At 44.0% G+C, this 23101-nt stretch overlaps 1 protein-coding gene across 1 annotated transcript in view; it reads left to right on the forward strand.

The window, feature by feature from the left end:
* RAB27B (RAB27B, member RAS oncogene family) overlaps positions 1–23101 on the forward strand; it is a 45155-nt gene extending 22054 nt beyond the window's left edge. The window contains exons 2-6 of the mRNA XM_066614496.1: positions 9653–9839; positions 11835–11920; positions 14824–14927; positions 16493–16616; positions 18252–23101. Coding sequence (XP_066470593.1) covers positions 9687–9839; positions 11835–11920; positions 14824–14927; positions 16493–16616; positions 18252–18441 — 657 coding nt within the window. The 5' untranslated portion in view covers positions 9653–9686 and the 3' untranslated portion in view covers positions 18442–23101. The remainder of the gene's footprint in view (positions 1–9652; positions 9840–11834; positions 11921–14823; positions 14928–16492; positions 16617–18251) is intronic.

Raw genomic sequence — 23101 nt, forward strand, 5'->3', positions numbered from 1 at the left:
GGGTAGCCTAGGATTGTTAAAAATGTTCCTGCTTGATGATGTCACTTCTGGTCATGACATCACTTCCAGTGGGTCCTGACAGATTCGTATTCTAAAAAGTGGGTCCCAGTGCTAACTGTGTGAGAACCATAAGTGTAAAGAAACCACTGTGGCTCTGCAAGGAGCTTTTGTAAGAGCTGTTGTGTAAGAGGGGCATGTATAAGAAGTGGCGAATTGCCAAAGATGAATATTAAAGATTACTGGTTGGCAGCCTTCAGTCTCGAAAGACTATGGTATAAGCCTACAGCACCCGGTATTCTCAGGCGGTCTCCCTTCCAAATACTAACCAGGCCTGGCCCTGCTTAGCTTCTGAGGTCAGACAAGATCAGGCATGTGCAGGTAACAGTTGCTATATAGCTATTAAATGTAGGGAGAGGATGAGGAGGGTCAAAACTCAGAATAAGCTTAGGTAAGTGAGGAAGGTGAACAAAAAGATGTTTTACGGTTATGTGCATCGTAAGAGGAAGAACAAAGAAGCAGTGGGCATAGAGAGGATGGAGAAATGCAAATGGGTAATTGGAGAGAAGGTGGAACTGCTCAACTCCTACTTTGCCTATTATCTTCTCCTGCAAAGGAAACTGCAGTTGACCTAGGGAGAATGGAACAAAGGAGGAGATGAAGAAGCTATGATCTAAAATAGTTAAGGATGTCATTAGGGTTCATTGAACTGCTCAGCCCAATCCTATCCCCCTACTGGTGCAGTGCTCTGGAAAGATGTGCTGTATCCAAGGGGGAGGGCACATTGGGAAGCTTTGGAAGGGAAAGGGAATTTAAATCTCCTTACCCCTCCATAAGCCTCCTGCTCTGCAGTGTGTCTCCATGAACCTGTGCAGAGAGAAAGAGGGCCGGGAGATTGCTGCTGGTAGGGACAGAATCTGGTATGCACCATTGCCACCAGATCCACCCCCTCTTGCAGCCTCCCTGCTCCCATTCCTTCCCTGTTTTGCCTCCTCCCTCTCCCTTCCACCCTCCCCCATTCCCACCCACTGCTGGCTTACCTGCTCCTGCAGTTGGTCAGTGATCCAGTGACACACATGGGAAGACTGCAGCCTTCCCACCAGCACTTCGGCACAGGGCCTATGAGAGGAATTTTATCAGGGGGTACAAAGTTTCTTCTGGGCCCCTTCCTAAAGGAGGAGGGGGCAATAGGGGCAGGCAGAACAGAGGGCAAAATAGAGCCGGGGGAGGGTGCTAACAGCCACTATAGTCGTTGGAGCCCAGGTCTACTAGACTATACAGCACTGGCAGCGAGATAAATAATGTGGAAAACCAAACATACTCTGAAGTCTCTCTAAAATCTTTGAAATATAGAAAATCCATTGCAGAAAATGAGCATCATCGTATTTAGGCTAACACTAGAATAGACCAAAATGAACTTCTGCAGCAGCTGTAGCCTGCAGCTGGGACCCTGAGCTTCTATACACTCCTTCATGGTTATGGGATCCACAAGCCAGAGAGCTACTGTAGCAGGCCAGTTTTCTCCCAGATCTGACACTGTCTTAAGGAGGGTCATGGATACAATCCTGGGTCTGGTGTGCATGACTTGCAGCAGCAGTTAACACTACATGTGGTTGTGTGCGAGCATCACGTGCAGGCAGGGAGTTCAGGTGAGATGGGAAAATGTCAGATCCCAGGAACTTTCTGGGCCCCCTCCTTTCTGACCCTGGGCCCAGGTACAAATTACCCTCTTTAGCCCCCTCTCCTAGGTCCTGCTTTGGCAGCAGTGCACTGCCAGGGTGCTCTTTACAGCTGCTTTGCAGCGGTCAGTGCTGGTGAAGTGTGTGTTCTGTCAGCAGGGCAGCCAAATAAGTCTGGGCTGCTCATTGATTTAATCTTCAAGGCCAGAGGAACTGCACCCTAGGGTGCTCAAAGAACTGGTGGCTGTTATCTTGGAGCCTCTGTCTATAATCTTTGAGAACTCCTGGGAGTCTTGAGGCGAGGGAATGTGGTCCCTATTGTCAAGAAATGGGGAAAAAGATCTGGGCAATTACCAATTGGTCAGCGTGATGTCCATACCTGGGTATGTGCTGAATCAAAAAGTATTTGATTTTGATCTCAAAATGGTCACGTCTGTGAGCATTTAGCAAGGCTAACAGAGATTACTAAGAAGCAGCATAGTTTTATCAAGAATAAGTCTTGCCAGATAAACCTTATCTCCTTTTATGGCAGAGTAACTAGATCAGGAATGCAGTGGACATAATATATTTGGGTTTCAGCAGTGCCTTTGACAGTGTACTCCTTGACATCCTGATGGACAAGCTGGTGGGATATGGGGTGGATAAGCCTATGATTAAGTGTATCCATGGCTGGCTGATGGAACTATACCCAGAGGATACTTAATAACATCTCCTCATCAAAGTGAAGAAGTGATTAGTGGGGTGTCCCAGAGCCCTGCCTTGGGCCCAGTATTTTTCAATATCATAAGAACATAAGAACAGCCCCACTGGATCAGGCCATAGGCCCATCTAGTCCAACTTCCTGTATCTCAAGTGGCCCACCAAATGCCCCAGGGATTTTAAATGACTTGGGTGAGGGAGTAGGGAGAATGCTTATCAAATTTGCAGATGACACCTAAGTGAGAGGGGTTACTAATACTCCAGAGGACAGGAACAGGATCCAAGAGTATCTTGACTGGATGGAGAATTGGGCAAACACAAACAAAATGAATACCGACAGGGTTAAATGTAAAATTCTGCATTTGTGTTGGAAAAAAAATCAGATAGGGAATAATTGCTTGGACACTTGTGAAAAGCATCTGGGTCTTTTTGTGGACAGCAAGGTAAACATGAGTCAATAGTGTGATGTCATGGCAAAGAAGATGAATGTCATTCTTGACTAGGTAAAAAAGGATGATATAACGATGATTACTGGTACCACAGTATTCTGCTTTAGTTAGACCCCACCTGAAATACTGTATCCAATTCTGGATGCCACAGTTTAAGTGTGAGATTGACAAACTGAGGTCAGTCTATAGGAGGGCAGTTAGGATGGTAAGGAGTGGGAGGCCATGACCTGTGATGAAAAGTTGAAGGAATTGAGCATGTTTACCTTGGAGAAGGTAACACAATAATTTACAAATATCTGAGTAGTTGTCATGTGGAAGATGGAGTGGATTTGTTCTGGGTTGCTCTGGACCAGTGGTGTCCAAAGTTTTTGGCAGGAAGGCCACATCGTCTCTCTGACACTGTGTCGGGGGCCAGGGAAGAAAATAATTAATTTACATTTAAAATTTGAATAAATTTACATAAGTTTACATAAATGAATATATTAAAGATGAACTTATATGAATGAATGAAGGTCTTGCAATAGCTCAAGGCCTATAAAAGGCCTTGCACAAAGCAAGGCTGGCCTTTCCTTTGCTGCCACTACTGCATCACAGACATGAAACAACAAGCAGTGGAGGGAGCCCTCATCCCACATCTCATGCGAGAGGTCAAACAGTCGCCCTCACACTGAGAGAGGTTGTGTTGGGCCAGTGTGGGCTCCAACAAATCTCCGGAGGACCAGAGGCTCCAATGAGGGGGAGACTGGGGGCTCCCTGAGGGCCGCATAAAGAGGCCTCGAGGGCCATAAATGGCCCCAGGGCCGGGGTTTGGGCACCCCTCCTCTGGACAAATGGGGTTAAATTACAACAAGGGAAGTTGCAATTAAACATTAGGAAGAACCTTCTGATGGTATGAATTTTTCAGCATTGCCTTGGAAGATGGTAGACTCTCCATCTTTGGAGGTTTTTAAGCAGAAGCTGGATAGCCACTTATCAGGAATGTTATGGTTGGGGATAACCTGCATCGGCAGGGGTTGTAGTCAATGCTCTTGTATGTCCATTCCAACTCTATTATTGCTACTGTTGTGTTAAAAAAAAAAAAACTCTTTCACAAGGGCACTGAGATACACAAACCGCTTTACAGACACAAGAGTCAGAAGCAGTTGGTCATGGCCAATTGAGCAGGGAGACATAAAACTAGAACTGGACAAATGGAGGCACCAGGGAGTGCCTAGACATAGGGAGGCACCAGGATGCAGGTCTCTTGTTATCTGGTGTACTCCCTGGGGCATTTGGTGGGCCACTGTGAGGTACAGGAAGCTGGACTAGATGGGCCTATGGCCTGATCCAGTGGGGTTGTTCTTATGTAAGAAGACAGTAAAATAAGCTAATGAGAACTACAACCAAAGCAGGGGAGAGTATCTGCAAGCCTTTAAACTAGGAACTGAATATGTAACAGCTTCCTCTACTGGTTGGGGTGCATACATAGCTACAGCCACTGTTACTGTGCAGATCTAGCCTGTGTGCTTTTACTCTTCCAACCATTATTCTGTGGCTGTTCTGAAGCAGTTATTCTTCTGGAAGCAGCATTTGTCCATATAGGAAAAAATGTGCACACCTTCTCTTAATCATTTAAAATTGAATGCAACTAAAAGACGTTGTATCATTTGCTTGGATTTGTAAATGAAGAACCAACTAGGTTGTAGTTCTGTTGATTACAGCTTAAAAAAAATAGTACTCTATAAACCTGTCCAGAAACCCAGAAGAGAAAAAAGAATATTCTTTACCGAGAAGACTGGTGTTTTGTTTTGTTTTTCATTTTTGAAGCTCCCTCCCTCGTGTCATTACAATTACATTGCCTCACTATAGTATGTTTTATATGGTGTGTTTTGGAATAAAGAATATTCTTTCCCTGCCACATGGTGGTAGGTTGCTACATAATCTGTGTTTAGTCTCTTCATTTTCCCTGCTCTTAAGCAGAGGGAATGACAAGATGCATGAGCTGTCAGCCCTAAAAGTAATAAACTTGTTCAGAACGTATTTCAAATTGGATTTTAATTCCTAAAGAAACACAGGAACCTGGAAATGGCAAATGAGGCAGCAGTCCCTAGGGTGGGCTAGGGGCTTGAGTGGAGGCCTTGACAAGCTTATAATTAGTTTCAGGTTTATCGGAGGAAGTTAATTGATTAAAACTAACTGGGCACAAGATGCCCTAGGTGTTAATAACTGGCTGATGGAGACAGAGCAGTCTGACTTAACAGTTTAAAGAGGTAAAGTGATGAAGCTGCCAATATGTGAACTTCTTTTTTTGAGATTCAATCAAAACCTAGAAAAATTCTTCCCTAACTCTCCCATATATGTTCTGTTCTCATCCGGATGAAGTTTAGAGTGTAAAGAATATGAAATGACTGCTCTCAGCTTGACTCTGAACTGTATAATCAAATGCTATTTACACTTGTTTGAGGCTGTCAAGTAACCACTAATTTAAGAAGTATGTAGCAAATTTCTGGGGCGATCCTACCTAAGGAAAAAGTGACATTCAAAATTGTGGAGTTAATCAACCATCTAACCCTTAAACTAGGTCAAAAATCTGTCTAGGGAGTTTACATTTTTTAATTCAGTCTCCCCAAATGGTGCTAAAAGCATTGGTTCTTAACTCTTACCCCAACAGTTATTTCTTTCAAAAAACGTATCTTCTGCTTGATGAAGCTGGTTTAACTTACTTGTTTTAAAAGGAGGATGAGACAAATACTTCAGTAGACAGTATCGGCAAAAATAGCTTGTCCAAGAGGTTGTTTTAGATTAGGGATACATACGTTTGCTGTAAGCTCCACTCCATCAAGGGAGATTCCAGTTATTAAAAATCATAAGAATCTACATGGCCTCAGAAGCTCATTTATTATGCAGTTACTTATTTGTTGAGAACACTGATGTCCATCCTTCCTAAGTCAAGACTTGAACCATTCAAGGCAGCTAACATAAAACGTAAAGCAGACTGAAAAAAGCAAGCAAAGTGACAGTTAAAAACTACAATGCCAATAACTATAGAAGGGAGTCAACACAGTTGACCAACATGCAGATGAAAGACCTGTCAAAATGAAAAATAAAAGTTTCAGGTGGGGAGAGCTGAGTTGCGGAGTTCCAAAGGTTGTGTGGCACAACTGGAAAGGCCTCTCGTGCATTCCTTCCACCGCATCTGAAATGGAGGTGAGTGGACAGGATTGTGCAAGACGAAATACAGTAGCCCTTCCTGAGTATTCTGGTCCCTGGTCCTAAGCTGCATTTAAGATGTTAAAGTTAATAACCAGCACTGAGAATCTTACTGGAAATAGAGCAGCAATCAGGGCAACTTATGCACAAAATTTCCCCCCCAAAACTAGCCTGGTCAGCAGTCTAACTGATGCATTTTGCATTAGGTGTAGTGTTCAGGTCTTCTTCAAAGGGAGCCCCCAGGACAGTCCAGCATTATCTAATACCTGACCTGCTGCTGCCCATGTACCACCTCCCTTCCCCTAAAGCCCCAGGTGGAAAATGATACTCCTGCAACTCCTTACATCCTTCCCACACAATTCTTTTCAAGCACGCAGAGCAACTTGTCTGACTCTGGTTAGGGCCTTAGAAGATCTAAACTGAGATGTTGATAAGCTACCATGAAGGGAACATTGTACTTGACTAAAGGAGCATCTGGTTTTGTCCTTTGCGAGAAGAGAGCATAAGAACATAAGAACAGCCCCACTGGATCAGGCCATAGGCCCGTCTAGTCCAGCTTCCTGTATCTCACAGCGGCCCACCAAATGCCCCAGGGAGCACACCAGATAACAAGAGACCTCATCCTGGTGCCCTCCCTTGCATATGACATAGCCCATTGTCAGGGGTCGAGCCCTTGTCCGACCCCTGCCTTACCTGGCTGCAGGCCAGGGGCAGAACTGCCCGGCCATAGAGCCACCACCACCTCTCCAGCTGACCAGGAAAGATGTAGGGCAGCTGGGTGGGAGAGACTCACCTGACCAGAGCAGTGGGCAGGGCCAGGTCACCATTAACCACCAAAGAGGAGGGAAGCAGGCCAGGGTCGGGGCCCCTTTAAGCCTAGAGAGGGAGGAAGAGGAGGAGCCGAGGGTGTGGCTTGGGAGGATAAAAGCAGGGAGGCCTGTAATGACAGGCAGTGCTGGAGAGGGAAGGCAGGAGGCTGGAGCCGGAGCCGGAGCCGGAGCCCCTGCCTGAAGACCAAGGGCCTCAGGTCCTGCCTCCAGGGAGGAGAACAAGGGTGTCATGAACCCCCTCCCCCTGGCTTGGCCTGAGGCTTCCCCTGCAGGGAACCCCAGGGAGGTGGACACCCTACCCAGGGGTCCCATGAGACCATCCAGCTGACCCTCGGCACCCTGCCAGATGACGCCCTGAGGACCCCCCCCCTTTTCGGGGCATCCCTCACACACATTTCTAAAATCAGGAGGCTGCACATACACATCATGGCTTGTAACCCGTGATGGATTTTTCCTCCAGAAACTTGTCCAATCCCCCTTTAAAGGCATCTAGGCCAGATGCCATCACCACATCCTGTGGCAAGGAGTTCCACAGACCAACCACACGCTGAGTAAAAGTGGCAGGGTGGACTACTTGTGGCACAGTTTGAATGAAATGTTTGTGTACACATTGCATCTACCCACATTGTGTCTAGTCCAAGCTCCTGTTTCCAGTAGAGGCCAACCAGCAGCCTCTGGGAAGCTCACAAGCAGGGCCTGGAAGCAGTGGCTCCCCCCTGTTTGCCTGCCTGTGGCCCCTGATATGCGGAAGCAGCATCTTGGATGTGGGGGTTCTACCTAGCCATCATGGACAGGAATCACTGACTGACCTCTCATTCTCTGTGAATTTGTCTAATCCTTTTAAATAAAAAACTACAGAAAGGCCAAGCCGCATGTCATGACAATAGCATGTTTTGAACCAGGACTCCCCACAGATTATTTTAACTGGAAAACACTACCATTGAAAGCAGTTGGGATTGGAACCACAGAAGCACCCTACTGTGGTTGGGATCCTCTTTGTGCCCCTCCCAATGACTTTTTAAAAATGTGAAAGGGGGAAAAGTGGGCCCAATTACACTACTCATACCAACACATTACCCAGTCATAACATGTAGTATGTTACAGTCTCAACAACCGGTCTCCATTTCCGTGTGTTAATTATGCATTGTGAGAAGAACAACTTCCTTTTGTAAGAATTGTACCTTCTGCCAATCATCTTAATTGGGTGGCCTTGAATTCCAGTCCTATGAGAAGGAAGATAACGCTACTGTCCCTGCATCCCTGTTCTAGTAGCAGAGCAAGGAATAGAATGAAAGCGGAGCATTGCCTCGTGCTGAGATTTTCTGCTTTGGAACTGTGGTTGGGCAACTGACTTGTTCTCCCACACAAAGCACTAGCCAAAGAGCTAGAGAAAGTCCAGCTGATGCATTATCCGCCTCTTTGCCTTGCACTTAGCAAAAGAATATTGGTCATAAAAGGCAGTGCTCTGCACAATCTTTCCTCTTGATCAGCAGAGATCAGGCAGTGTGGCTTTTTAAAAATAATCTTGCAGGCCTTGCATTCAATGGGCCGCTCTGCTATCTGCCCTACAGCGCGTGTGTAGATATTTGTATCTCAGAAGGCAAATGCAGAGATAGGAAATGACAAAAGGGATGCTGATCTAGATGCATGCTGTGATCTGTGAACATCTCTTCACAAAGAGGGAAAGGAGAAAAATATGGTGACTCTAGAAGCAAAATATCTTTTGTACAATACACAAGATCCTGCATGGAGGAGGTTGCCAGTAAGAAGACCAGCTCTATCCATGGCTGTGGAGTGGAGGAGAAGTGGGTGTCTCTTTGCTGTCCCTCCTCTTGGACCTCAATCTGCTGCCTGATGTGAATGGGCTCATTTGCATCACAGATGGGCTTGGCCATGGCTGGATAACTCCCCCACTCCCACAAAACCTTTTTTTTAAGTTACCATAGTCATAAGTAGTGGAAGTGGAGCTCTTAGCCACTGCCACCTGCTGCTTTGGTTTTCCCCAGTGCCCTTGACATCATTCTGGGAGTATTGCAGAGAAACCAAGTTTGGTGATGTAGAAAGCTGCACTTTAGCTGCCTAGAGCCAAGAAGAGCTCTGGGATAAGGAAGGCTAAGGGTGATGGGATGTTAGGCCCCTGCATCTGGCTGAGGTGACACATGTGGAGTTCTGATTCAAGTAAATGTAAACTCCTGGGAGAGATTTTCAGCAACCAAGCAGGTTAAAACTGGTGGAAACTTAGTGCTGGTTTGAAACCAGTGGTTTCTGCTTAACCCAAGTTGGGAGACTAAGAAACAGTTACAGAATGCATGCTACCTTCTCTCCAAGGGAAGAATTTCATTGTGTCCACCCCCCCCCCCCATTACATCTCTAACCTCAACCACAATTAAGGGTCAAAAAGTTGAATTGCACTTGAATGCACGTAAGTAAAATTTCCTCTTAACCAAGCTTTGAAACCATACCTGCATTAAACAAAGATTTCAGATCTTGGTTAAAGGGAACAATGATTACCCCTAACCTGCCATCTACTTCAGTGCTGATACATGTTCTTTAGCCACGGGTTAAGGGAGAGGCATGTGGGAATTCACTGCAGGAAAGGGATGAGCTATAAGGAAAGTGTGTGCAAGCCAGTAGGCCTGACTATTGATCCCTTAACAGCGGATAAGAGAATAGCAGCATTAGAGCTACATCAATCCTTTGGGGAAACTGGAGTTTGGGGAAGTTCTGGGGAACTTTGGGGAAACTGGAGTTTATTTTCAAGGTTCCTCCTGCATTCATATTGGTCTCTCTTTGTCTCCCTGCTGTGTAGGTACCTCGAAATCAGTGTTATCAGGGTCAGCACTATGACTGATGGGGACTATGACTACCTGATCAAACTCCTGGCCCTTGGAGATTCTGGGGTTGGAAAGACCACTTTCCTGTACAGATACACAGACAAAAGGTTCAACCCAAAGTTCATCACAACCGTAGGAATTGACTTTCGGGAAAAACGTGTGGTGAGTTGTTCTTTATTTCCATATATGGTTTAAAAAATGACCTTGCTAATAACTCTTTAAAAATGTGAAATATTCAAAGTATTTGAAAGCTACTGGTATGCTCTTCATGTTGACCTGTCTATTCTAAGCTTGTGTTTCACATGGCACTTCAGGATTTAAAAAAAATCTTACATGGTTAACTCCTGCCTTACCTGTCAGAATGCCACCCAGAGCCTTTTCGGTGAAAACTGGTAAGCAGTGGCATGCGGTCTCTCCAAGGCTCAGAAGGACTCTAGTTACATTCAGAGCCCAGATGGGCTGAAAATTGCAGATTTGATTGTCCATGATTTTTTGTATCAGTGGGGGGGTCTGGGAACAGATCCCTTACGGATACAAAGGCACCACCTGTATTGCTATTTCAGTAAATATCAATAATTACAATATGGCCTGATGCTAAGCATAGTATGAATAAGCACAATGTCCTTAAAGAGCAGCCTTATTTGTAAATAAATAAAAAAACCTCCACTAAAACACGGACAAAATTTTAGTGGAGTTTTCTCATTTTTTCTCCTCGTGATTTTAGTATCTTAGGTGAGGTTTTGCCCTAGGAAAGATTTTTCAGTATCTTTGGTAACAGTGCCCTATGAAGTTAAGGGCAAAACGTTAGGAAGAGCTAAACTTGATGAATCTTGCAGTGACCCCACAACTGAGGTTTCATATCCCTTGTGATCCCAAGGTTGAAGAACACTGCCTTAAAGTATTCTGTAGTTGAAAAAATGTTGCTCACTATCTGAGATCTTTTTTTTTTTGTCCATTTGATTTGGCCCAACGCTTGTAATCGCTACTTTATGCTCCTCTCTCCTCATCATTTGTCATTTGCCCCCCAGTGTTCAGACTCCGTAGAGTCTCCATGAGTGAAATCTGATGCAGTTGTCCTTGGTTGAACATAGACCGAGCTCCCTTCTGTGACCTTCAAGGTGCTCAAATCGATTCAGAACTCAAGGGAGACTATGGAGCCGGAAGAATTTAGCATGCCAGCCTGGTTGGAAAAGATTGAGTTTTTCCAACCAGGGTGGCATGCTAAATTTGTTAGGTGTGCGTAGGAGAGGAAAATATGCTATGTTGCACTTTGAAAGATGGCATGTTTCCACCTTATAACTTACTGGAATGAGTGTGTTACATGGACCTTTAACTTCCAAACCTCACAGTGACAAGATTAGCACTAAGATGCCTCCCACACCCCCTTCTCCACATCTTGGGCTTTGAGTTGCTAATTTTTCAGAGATTTGGACAGAAAACTATTTCCAGTGTTGCCCATAGAAGCTCATGTCTTTCTGCCAGTGTGGCCTTTTGGATCAGACTGCTGGTGTGGTATTTTAAGCAACAGTCTGTCGTGTCCCATCTGTCTTCCAAGAGGCAGAACCCATGACTTCCCCCCCCCCCATTTTATCATTGCAACAACTCTGTGAGGTAGGTTAAGCTCAGGACGCAATTTCCACTTTCCAGCACCACTTTCCAGCACCAACCCACTTTCCAGCACCAACGTAAGGGCAGTGCAACTCCGAGGTAAGGGAACAAACATTCCCTAAGCTTGAGGAAGCCTCCGTGACTGCCCCCCAACTGCAGGATGCAGTACATGCCCCACTGGAATAGCTAAGCCAGTGCTGGAAAGTGGGTTAGGATTGTGTTCTAAGAGAGTTACAGGTTCAAAACAACAAAGTGGGGTTCAGCATTCAGATCTATGCCTCTTCAGTGCTCTAACTGCACCTTACCATACTGGCTCTTGGCTAGCAGTATTGCCTCAATAAATGCATATGTGATTATCATTTATTTGGATAATGCCCCCAATGAAATAATGGCCACTTCAGAATCTGTTGACTTTATTTGACTAATCCTTTGTTCTCTAGCACACCCATTCAGTCATGTGTTATTGGTCTGAAGTTGTGCTAAGTCAGTGAGTAAATGGCTGCCATGTCATCTAAACACAGGGCTATTCTTCCTTTGGTGTGTTTTCAGGCCTATAATAGCCGAGGGTCAAATGGATCTCCTGGGAAAGTCTTTAAAGTCCATCTGCAACTCTGGGACACAGCTGGGCAAGAAAGGTAATGCACAAGAATGTAAAATTTCTGAATGTAAGTTTACTTATGGGAAAAACAAACAAAAAGTCCCAGTTGAGCCATTTAAGATTAGGCAAGTTGGCAAACTAACTTTTCTTGAATGTTTTTGTTGTTTTTGTCCTGAAGCATTTGGGGGGGGGGGGGATTTGCTCGGGCTCTTAACTTGAACCATACTTTTTGATGATGTGCTTAAATACTTTTGATCTGCAATATTTTAGGAGACTAAGGGCCAAATCCTATCCAGCTTTCCAGCCCTGGTGTAGCTATGCCAATGGGGTTTGTGCTGCATCTTGTGGTGGGAGGGTAGTTATGAAGGCCTCCACAAGGTAAGGGAATGTTTGTTCTCTTGCCTTGGGGCTACACTGCAGCTGCTGGAAAGTTGAATAGGATTGGGCCTTTAGAAAAGGAATAATTTATTTATTCCAGTTGCCTGATTGGATGGGAATATACACTGCTCTTACTCTGATGATTGGCTCCCCTGTGGCCAATTTCCCACCTCATCCCCTCTACCCCATGTGGCTGCACCATGAAGTAGAACTCATTGCATAAAGACCTTCTATTTGGCTCTCATTTATTATGAGAACTGCTGGAACGGGGAAATGTAGGAAACTGTACCAGGCACCCAATCCTCACTCCCCAATTGACCCCTCTTGTGTTTGATTCTGGGCCTGAATACTGCCCGCACATTTTGAAGACTTGTCATTGTTTAGCAACTATAGCATTTAGCAACATCGCATGGAATTGTGGCCCAAATGGATGCAGCCTGTGATTTGTGTGGCTTGCTTTTCAAGCACGCCTGGGTGCTGAGCAGACAACTTTGTGCTGATTGGTATTAAAAAGTGAGGCATCAAAGTGCCTGCTGTATCTCAAATGGACACAATTGTATTTGTCATTAACAAGTCAATGACTGCTCTACGCTTAAACCCAAAGTTGCATATATGAGTGGGTGCTCCTTTTTTTAGCAGGGGGAGAGTAACTGGCCCACCTCACCCCAGCACTGTCTGTTCTAGTGGCTGTCTGCTGGTATTCCTTGGCATCTTTTTAGATTGTGAGCCCTTTTGGGACAGGGAGCCATTTAGTTATTTGATTTTTCTCTGTAAACCGCTTTGTGAACTTTTAGTTGAAAAGCGGTATATAAATACTGTTAATAATAATAATAATAATAATATATGCAACAGGAATCAAATGTGTACACCTGTCGGCTGGGCTGAAATGGGTTAATTGTTCCCCCACCTCATCCCAAGCTTGATTTATTCTTTGTGAAAGAGAAATGTTAATTTGTGATTTGCCTGCAAGGTCCAAAGTAAGTATATATAACTGCAACAACATATGGGTCGGGAGCAGGGTTGCCAAATCTGATGGAAGCTATTCCCTCCAACATGACATAATGTCATTCAACGAAAGAAGCCATGTGGAAATCTCCTGGATTGCTTTCAGTAGTCATCTGGAGGTTGATACTGACTTTTGGAGCCTCTGGTCCAAGGCTGAAGGGTTGGTGACCCTATTTGGGAGTTGCTTGCACATTGTCATGGAGCAAGCAGCTCTGCAAGGATGCCGGCGGCGCTGATTCTACAAGACCACCAATATTTTATGGTCAGCAGTCAACAAATATGGTTGCTATAGCAACCAAGAAGTTAATCCTAGTAGCCAGGATTGAGAAGCAACCTGGCAAAATTTGTGTAGTTTTGCTGTAGGTTTTGAACCACTGCTTTTTCGTATTTACACATCAGGAAGGTTGCCTGTCCAGCCTCCTGCAGAGTTTCTAATCCTGTCCTGCCTTGCTGTCCTATTGGGTGATGAGCTGGAGGAGGCAGCAGCATTTTAAAACCTCCTGTTCAGCCTCTTTTTGTTTTAGTTCCCACTTCTATTCAGAGGTCCCCTGTTCCTCCCCCTGCCAAAGGTTTCTAGCTGGCCTCTCTCCCTCTAGAAAGGAAAGCAGGACCAGGAGGTTTGCACAAAGAACCAGCTTTCATTTCTTCTCTGGAGAGGAAGATTGCTTTACCATCTCTGATTATGGGCCCAATCCTATCCAACTTTCCAGCATGGATGCAACCATGCCAGTGGGGTGTGCACTGCATCCTGCAGTGGGGAGGCAATCACAGAGGCCTCCTCAAGGTAAGGGGACATTTGTTCCCTTACCTTGGGGTTGCATTGCAGTTGCATCAGTGCTGGAAATTGAATAGGACTGGTCTCTAAGAAGGGTGGAGGATCCACATAGCTGTTGTAGAGAAAGGAGACCTGCGCAAAAACCTGGAGGGAACGATAATGCTCACTAGTCTTTAATATTCTGCTGCTGGTTTTCTTCTGCACTGCCTTGTGTGGGATGAGTGCACAGAACGATGAAGTGCCTGTTTGTGGCAAGAGTTGGAGAGACGGGATGGTGACAGACGGGTTTGCTAGAGCTGGGAGGTGGGGGCAGAACCACGATTCTCTAATTAGGAGTAGCATGTGTGCTACTAGGAGGTAAGATGTGTGTCCATGTTTATAGAAAGATGTAAGGGGACTCAGATATATGGATGGAGCCACCCTATCTGTCCTAAATTCTGTGGGGTGGAGAGGCAGGCTGCTGGCCTGTAAATATAATTTTTTTACTATCAAGCTTAGACATAATATCTGGACCTCTAGTTTGGGGGGCTCTTTGGCCATAGATAACAACTTTTCTTGGTACGAACCTTGCAATGTTTACCACCTCGTCTGAAATTGAACAGATAAACAAACACGTTTCTGCGAAGAGAGCCTTGCCTGCCCCTGCAAAAGGAGAATCTTCAAGTTTTCCCTTGTGACTTATTTTGATTTCAGCACTATTAAAAATGCTTCAGAAATATTGACCTGCTGAATATATTCACACTCAGGCTGTATGTTAATTCTCTCTCTCTTTCTCTCTGCAGATTCAGAAGTCTCACAACAGCATTTTTCAGAGATGCCATGGGTTTCTTGCTGATGTTTGATCTCACCAGTCAACAGAGCTTCTTAAATGTCAGAAACTGGATGAGTAAGTGGCAGGGAGCAGCTGCCTGTCTCGGCCTTGAGTGCTTTTGATTAGGCTCTGTCACGTCTGACATCCTTCATACAGCAGTAGTCCTTGCATAAGACTGCACTGTACACGCTCAAGATATGAGAAAATCTGCTTAGGGCTGAACCACAAAGACTATCTGGAATCTGCTACCCATTTGCAGGATGTAGAGTTGGGGAGGCAGTTTCAGAGATTGGGGGGTGCACAAGAGGGGTCCAAGCTGTCAGGAAAAGCATTGGCATGATATCATTCTTAGCTTTCCTAGGAACTAGTAGCCACTAGTTGGCCGGATCCCAAAGGATCTCCTCTATGGAGAACTCGTGCAAGGAAAGCGCCCTACAGGTAGACCACAGCTGCGATACAAGGACATCTGCAAGAGGGATCTGAAGGCCTTAGGAGTGGACCTCAACAAGTGGGAAACCCTGGCCTCTGAGCATCCCACTTGGAGGCAGGCTGTGCAGCATGGCCTTTCCCAGTTTGAAGAGACACTTGGCCAACAGTCTGAGGCAAAGAAGGAAGGCCCATAGCCAGGGAGACAGACCAGGGACAGACTGCACTTGCTCCCAGTGTGGAAGGGATTGTCACTCCCGAATTGGCCTTTTCAGCCACACTAGACGCTGTTCCAGAACCACCATTCATACCATAGTCTTTCGAGACTGAAGGTTGCCAACAACAGTAGCCACTATATATAAAAAACATTTTATTCTATTATTTCCCCACCCCAAGTGACAGCAGAGAGCATTGCCCTTACTTACTCTGGCTATCCAGTCATGTGTCATTCTGAAGCCAGAGTGAGAGCAGTGCTACCTGCCTTCAGCTGGGGGAACATGGGAGGAATCTAGGATCTTGAAATGGACAGTGCCAGTGGAAAAGATAAATTGGGGCAGGGTATTGAAATACCTTGTGCCCTCCAAGAACCTAAATTTCAAGCAAAAAAATTTTTTTGAAAGAACTTTAGGTTCAACCATAATTTTAAACAATGGCCCAGGTAAAACTAAACTCTGTACTATCTCAACACATAGGACCCTTGAAAGAAATATTGGGCCCTCACCAAAACTGTGAGCCAAGGAGATTCCTGCTTTAAATTTCACTTCAGGCACAGCGAACTTGTTTGAGCGATTATTCTAAACCTCTTCACTCTAGCCGCTAATCTACAGTAGGGAGCTAATAATATCAAGCTAACTTGCTGCAGTATTGAGAAAATGTAGATAAAGTGCTTTGACTAGGTGGAAATATCCTTCAAACATTCAAAGTAGAATTTTTGGAATGAAGTGAAGAAACTTTGTGGTTCATGTTCTTCCATATATGTGTACATATAATTTGACTTCTCACCTGTTTTTGTTTTTTGGAACGTACAATGTCTGAGAACAAATTCCTAATCATTCTATTGCACATTAACCTGATGTGACTTGAGAACCAAGTCGTGAATTTATCATGAATTGGTTAAAAAAAAAATTCTACTAATCTGTTTTTTTTAAAAGTATTTTCGGTTTAGATTTACTAGGTTTCAGTTTAGATTTACCAGGGTTCCTTGTTTTCTTTAGGTCAACTACAAGCAAATGCCTATTGTGAGAACCCAGATATAGTATTAATTGGAAATAAAGCTGACCTGTCAGATCAGAGGGAAGTCAATGAACGACAAGCAAAAGATCTTGCAGACAAATATGGGTAAGAGAGTGTATTTTGAATTAGTCTGTCATACAGGTTCCTCCTGTGAAACAAAGACATGATCTAATAGAAGATCAGGACTTTTAAGTCCTGCTGGCTTCATGGAAGAGGATGAGGTACAGTTCATGTTTTAGCCCAATCTTAACCAACTTCTCAGCCATGATGCAGCTGCAATGCAAATCTAAAAAATTTTCCCTTAACTTGGGGAGACCTCCATGACTGCTCCTCCATCACAGAATTTAGCACACACCCCTTTAACAAAGCTGCATCAATGCTGGAAAGTTGGTTGAGACTGGACTGTAACTTTCCCACCAATATCATGGCTCTTAACTCATGTCCTGTTACTTCATCTACATTTATCCATTCTGGGATGTGTGTATAAAACCCAAAATGTTACTTTGGTGAATATCTTAATTATATGAGTCTTTCTTTTCCAACACAGTGTGGTGCAGCTGATTACCTTCTCCTCATAGAGCAAGAGTATCAATGAGAGTTTACCAACGACATGGGGTTCTTCTTGCTCTTAAATGGGAGGGAGCTGAATTAGACCTGTTTTGCTGCAGAGTTCAATATCCAGAAGGCAGTCTGTAGGCACATGATGCAATTTTACTGATGCTGAAACCAAGCTCTTCTGGCCGTATAAACTGCCTAGATAGAATATGATCTGGGAACATGTATATGCCTCTCTGAAATCCTTGGAGAAAGAGCCTAATCTACCCATAATGTTAAATGCGTCATTTGGCCCTGGGTGTTTGGTGTTTTAAATGTAATTAGCTACCATGGTGTTGGGGGGAGAGATGCTGTGCTGATGTCACAACCCCAGTATGTTTTGGCAGGGTGGGAGGGGGCTGTAGCAGCTGATGCTTACATCTAAGGGCCTAGGCAGACGTGCTTAAATCAGACAACCAGGGCAAATTGGGGGAGGGTGATCGGAATACTTGGCAAAATGGGCCGCAGAACTGGGGGAGACTTTAGTTGTTTGCCCGATCATGATTATGAACTCAATTGCACACCTCCATGTGCTATTTTTAAATGGAGGAGATTGACGTGAAAGCCCATGGAAGCTTCCCCCCCCCATTTGAAAATGCAGGAAGGGCATGAGCCAAATCGTAATTGTAGTGGGGGTAAACTACCAAAATCCATGCTGCAATTGTGCCACCATTTCATTGGCCCCTCTCCCTAAAACAAGCCTCTCCCATCTGGCACCTAGTTGTACAATTAAACACATCTGACTTGGCCGTAAAGAAACAAATGCAGAAGAGCGAACACACATTTAACATAACGTAGTTTGGCCCTAAGGGTGATGAATAAATGTCTTTAGTAAGTTCATCCCTAATAAGATCACCAGCAGACATGCCTCCTGGCTGCAGCAGAGGGAAGGATGAGGCAATAAGCCCCATTCATCAAAAGCATTTGACTTTTACCATTCCAGAACCATCTTTTGACATTCCCTTAAGCAACCTCATTGTGAAAGAGGTGCTGCCATATCTGCTTATGTTTCTCTTCTCTTGAGTCTTGTAGATAGTAAATTGTTATTTTAACTTAAATAAACTGCCATCAGTTTTTTAGCAGAAAGGCAGCTTATATACATGTAGTATGTGGATTAAACACATGTGTAATATCTTTGTGTCTTAGCATTCCATACTTTGAAACGAGTGCAGCTACTGGCCAAAATGTGGACAAGGCAGTGGAGGTGCTCTTGGACTTGATAATGAAGCGCATGGAACAGTGTGTCGACAAGACTCAAGTGTCCGATACTGCCAACGGGGGAAATTCGGGGAAGCTGGATTCAGCAAAATCGGAAGAGAAAAAATGTGCTTGTTGATTGAGTCCTTCAGACTGAGAAGAGAGTAAGAAATTGCCCAATCAGAAAATGGCAGTCCAACCACTAAATTCAACCTTGGAAGCTCCTCTGGGCCACAAGCAGCCACTGTTTGTCTTAAATCAAGCTTGATATCTGAAGTCAAGAGACTCGTGCTTCTGCATTTAGAGACTTGTGCTCCAAATTACAATGCCATCCTCACAGAAAACCCAAAGGCGTCTTGGTACAATTGGGCTAGCAGAAGAAAAACTTTTTTGGGAAGGGGATTGTTGAAATGTTAGGAGACTGTTGTATGATAAGACAAGGGAATGCCCTTGTGTGTCGGTGCCATCTCTTTTAATCCAGTTGCCTTCTATTATAATGTACGTTATGCATTTGCTAAGGGCAGTTCATAAAAAGCAAAAGGATCTTGACTGTGGCTTACTATAAATGTCTGGTGTGGTTTTTGTTTCATGCCACGCAAGCATTACTCTTGTGTTATGTAAACATAGTTTCTGATGAGCTCAGAGTGTGAAGAAATTAGTGGGGTCCTTCTCCAAATTAAAATGGGGGAATTGCTTGATGATCAGGTAGAACTGGAGAAATGTGGGCTGAAAGAAGAAAATGGGCAGAAATTATAGGACTGTGTTGGAACGTAATGGGTGCACCCTAGGGTAACATTCTTGGCTCAAAAGTAAAAGGTCCTTCAGAATACCAAGGCTGGAATACAGGCTGTCTTCCCCATGCAAGAGAATGATAACACTTTTTCTCCAACTTCAGAACTGTGATTTTTATGGACACCTTTTCTTGGGTGGGGGAAAATATGAGAAGTAGGTTGTTGATTAGTTAGATTTTCTGATTAATGTTCTTTCCTCATAGTTATAGTTTTATTATTATTTACAAGTGGGTCACTTCATAAATGTATTGTGTTGATTTGAAAAATGGAACATGCAATGCAAACCTTGATTAAATAAAAAAAATAATGAAATGTGAACGGCAGGAGCAAAAGAGCAGAAATACTAAAGTTCTGTTAAATAACTGTTACTGCAGGTGTCTGGTAAGTGTATGTTCTTGAAACCTGAACGTGGTAGAATAGTGATGTACTAAATGTTTCTGAATTAAACGGTTCAGCCACTTTACCCCCTCTTGTGCACCATTTCTGTATGATGTCACTTTAGAGTCCAGGGTTTGTTGGTGAGGTCATGGGGTGATAGGACTGGCTTGAGAAGGCAGCAGCAAGGCGGAGCAGTTGACTGGGCTCTGAGACCAGCAGGGAGTCCACCAAGAAGGTTGGCAGAAACTGAACCAAAACTTCTAACAGCACCACCACTTGGTCTTTCCTGCCTCCTTCATCTTGACTGTGTTGGTTTAGACATTTCTATTCTGAATTAATGCAGAATATAAATTTATGATCTTGTTTGAAAGGGGTGGGACAAGATTTTCCTTGGCCAATGGTGTTATGATGAGATGGAACTGCAGAGAGTTGAAATGCAACCTGAAACAAAACAAAAAAACAAAAACAAAAAAACTGGCATGGTATTACTTTTATAAGTCATCTGGTAGGAGAACTGGGGGGACGACGACACTGAACCCCACTCACTCCTGCCTCTTGTTCATCGTGGAGGACTGCTGATGCTGTCTTTCTCAGGGGTTCCCCCGGTCCTGAAACCATCCATGCAAGGCAACAGGAGTGTGTGATTGTATGTAACAATGGTTGTACTGAAAAGTTCCACAGGGAAGCGGGGCATGTGCTTGCATGGTGTCCGTTGCGGGATTATTGACAATGGGAGATTCTGCCAGTTGGAGCACAAAAGTGATTGGCCTGCATACAGACAGGATGTCTGAATGAACTGGCAGAGCAGTTCAGAGAACCTTCGGATCTTGCTAGTGTTCTTGGTTTTAAACATGGCAGTGCCTCAGAGAGCTAGCTGGACCAGTGCAAAATATCCTAGCTGTGGACATTCCATGGTGGTTCCATGGAAGAATGGTTCATTTTCTTTTTCCCTTAAAAAGAAAGGGGAGTACCAACAACCAGTAAGAGTTGACCTATCTAGCATCTCTCAATCTGCAGGCATTCATGGTGTCTGAAGCATGGACTTCCTATAAAAATTTGAAACATTTGATGCAAAGGGAATGTGTGTACTTAATGTATGCTTTTTTGAAGTCTTGAAAATCAACTATAGTACTGTATTTCAGACAAACAAAACCCCATTATCAGGTCTGTCAAAGTTCCCTTCTTGGCTGCCAAGGCTGATCCCTTAAGTGCTACTGAAGCAATTTGCCTTTAGTTCAGCCCACTAGAAAAGGAGCAATAGATGCCTTGCTTGAAATCAATGGCTTGGTTTTTGTTTTTTTTAATTTCCTTTAAAAGAAAATCCATCAAGACCCCCCTCTAAGGGGGTTTCTTTGATGTGGTCCTGAGCCGTACAATTTGATATGGGAATATTTAGTCTCCTTTCAACATCATTTTGTGAGGATTTCATATCTAAAACTTACTGTAATGGGAATCGTTCAGCTTTCTTATTGAAAAGATAAACCTTGCACAATGTAGCTTTGATTGCACACTCTTTATAGTCCCAGCTGTGGGCCGCTTCTCCGAAGCCATCACTGCCGTCTTCTCTCCTGAATATTGGCAGGTCCGCTATAAAAGTGGGGCATGCAACTGACCTTTGTTGAGGAATCCCATGGTACATGTTTAAGGGTTGCCATCTAGCTACTGCTTGAAAAGTTTTCTAGAATTCAGATTGCCAGTTTGGTTCTGGCATGAGGAAAGGCAAGGTTGGAGGGACAGGTACATCAATATTCCACTATGGAGAAAACACTGTATGTATAGGAGACGGGGTTTCCGGAGTGTAGTGGTGTAGGGGCAAGCTTTACTAAAGCACTCCAGTCCTGTTTCCCCCTCCCCCCGCCACCTGACATTGAACAGGATAATGCAGTTACTGGTATGAGTTGTCTTCTGCACACTAGATTGAGTGCTTGCATGCCCAATGGAGGCCAGGGATTGGGGCGTGTTCTCAACTCCTATGAACGATCATAGTACTGATGCATGTGTGGTTGCAGTTTTCTGGGACAGCTGTGTACCAGCTCCATGCCAATGCACTACAGAGCACAAGCTCTCACTGGATCCAAATAGAAGGTTGTTGTGATTGTCATTCCAAAACCTTGTGAGGTTTGCAGCAGTGTGTGTGCCAATTCATTCTGCATGTATCGTTCAATTGTTGTGGTGCCCTTGCGATGCTGCCTCTTCCTCACTGTCTCATCAGAGCTGGAAATGACGGCGAGGGGATTGGGCAAGGATGTTCTCACATAGCCTCCATGTTGGACAGAGATCTTTCTGTCACAATTGGTCATTGACTGTTTAATAAACCTGCACAAAATTGAATACTTAAATGGGGTTCATCTGTGGCTCGTTGTTTAATAATAGGGTCGTGGAGTAGTAGTGTGATATTGTAACATCAGGTTTCCTTTTGAGATGTACAGTATATGATTGTAACAGAGGCCCATGAAATGTGGGGTGACTATCTGAAGCAAAATTTAGCCACTGTGTATATGTGTGGGGAAGAGAAGGCTTGATCACTGCTGTTTGCATGTTCCCTGCAGTGACTACACCTTGACTATCATTGTAGACAAAGCAACATCCAAAAGGCACAGTATAGATGCATTTCTGCAGTGCTTTTTTGAGGCTTGCCTAAACAATTTGCTCAAGCCTGCACAAACTGTTACAAGATAGTTTTGCAATTTTGATAAATGGAGGGTCAGGTATACCAGCTAATCGGAACAAAGCTGTGCATGTAGATGGGGAAGTAGCGTCAAACTCTTCTTATTGCAGAAAAGAGATGGAATTTGTAATTGGGACTGAGAGAGATGGGTGTATTTTTTTATTATTTTTTTAATGGAGTCAACACTGGAGCAGAAGATTTTCTTACAAGCATGGGAGGGGTGTGTGCGTGAGATGAAGGGCCTCTACAGGTAACATGCAGACTTTTATCAGTTAGACTAGTGTAACCTGCCTCCCCCATCTCACATAGGGTGAGGTGGGATTTGGGCAGTTGTTGATCTTCAGCTGTTCTTGCACTTTATATACATTCTTGTCTTGTTCAGAGGAAGGCAGGTGGAGGCCATTGTTTGTCTTATGTCAAGTTCCACACCATGATATACAATCTGATGCTTTCTGTAGACTATCCCTCTCACTGTCCATCTTCCCCACACAATAGGATTTTCAGTGTACATATACTATATAATTCAAGGTACCTAATGTATCTTGCCTGAATATATTTATTGATATGAATCTTTTAAGGTTTTGTATCTTTTTTTTTTTATTTAACACTAACAACCTTCTAGTTAATTGCTTTCTTTTTGCTTTTTTTTTTTTAATTAACGTGTTCCCTCTGTTCAGTTACCCTGAGCATGTTGGTCAATGCGGCAGGTCTGTACATGTTAAAGATTTACATGCCTGAACCTTGATAGCTCTATTGTATGTCTTTCTTGATAGATTGTGATGCCAGCATAACAATATCTCATTAATTTGTTGTACCAAAGTATCTGTGGCTTTAAAATATCTGTATAAATTGTCAGATTTAATTCACTGGTGTCTGGGTTTATATAACATGGTCAAGGAATGTGATCCTGTGATTTCCTTTCTGCACTGTTATTTTGAAAATTAAAGAGATTACATTTTTAA

Source organism: Tiliqua scincoides, chromosome 2 (genome assembly GCF_035046505.1).
Source record: "Tiliqua scincoides isolate rTilSci1 chromosome 2, rTilSci1.hap2, whole genome shotgun sequence".
Lineage (NCBI taxonomy): Eukaryota > Metazoa > Chordata > Lepidosauria > Squamata > Scincidae > Tiliqua > Tiliqua scincoides.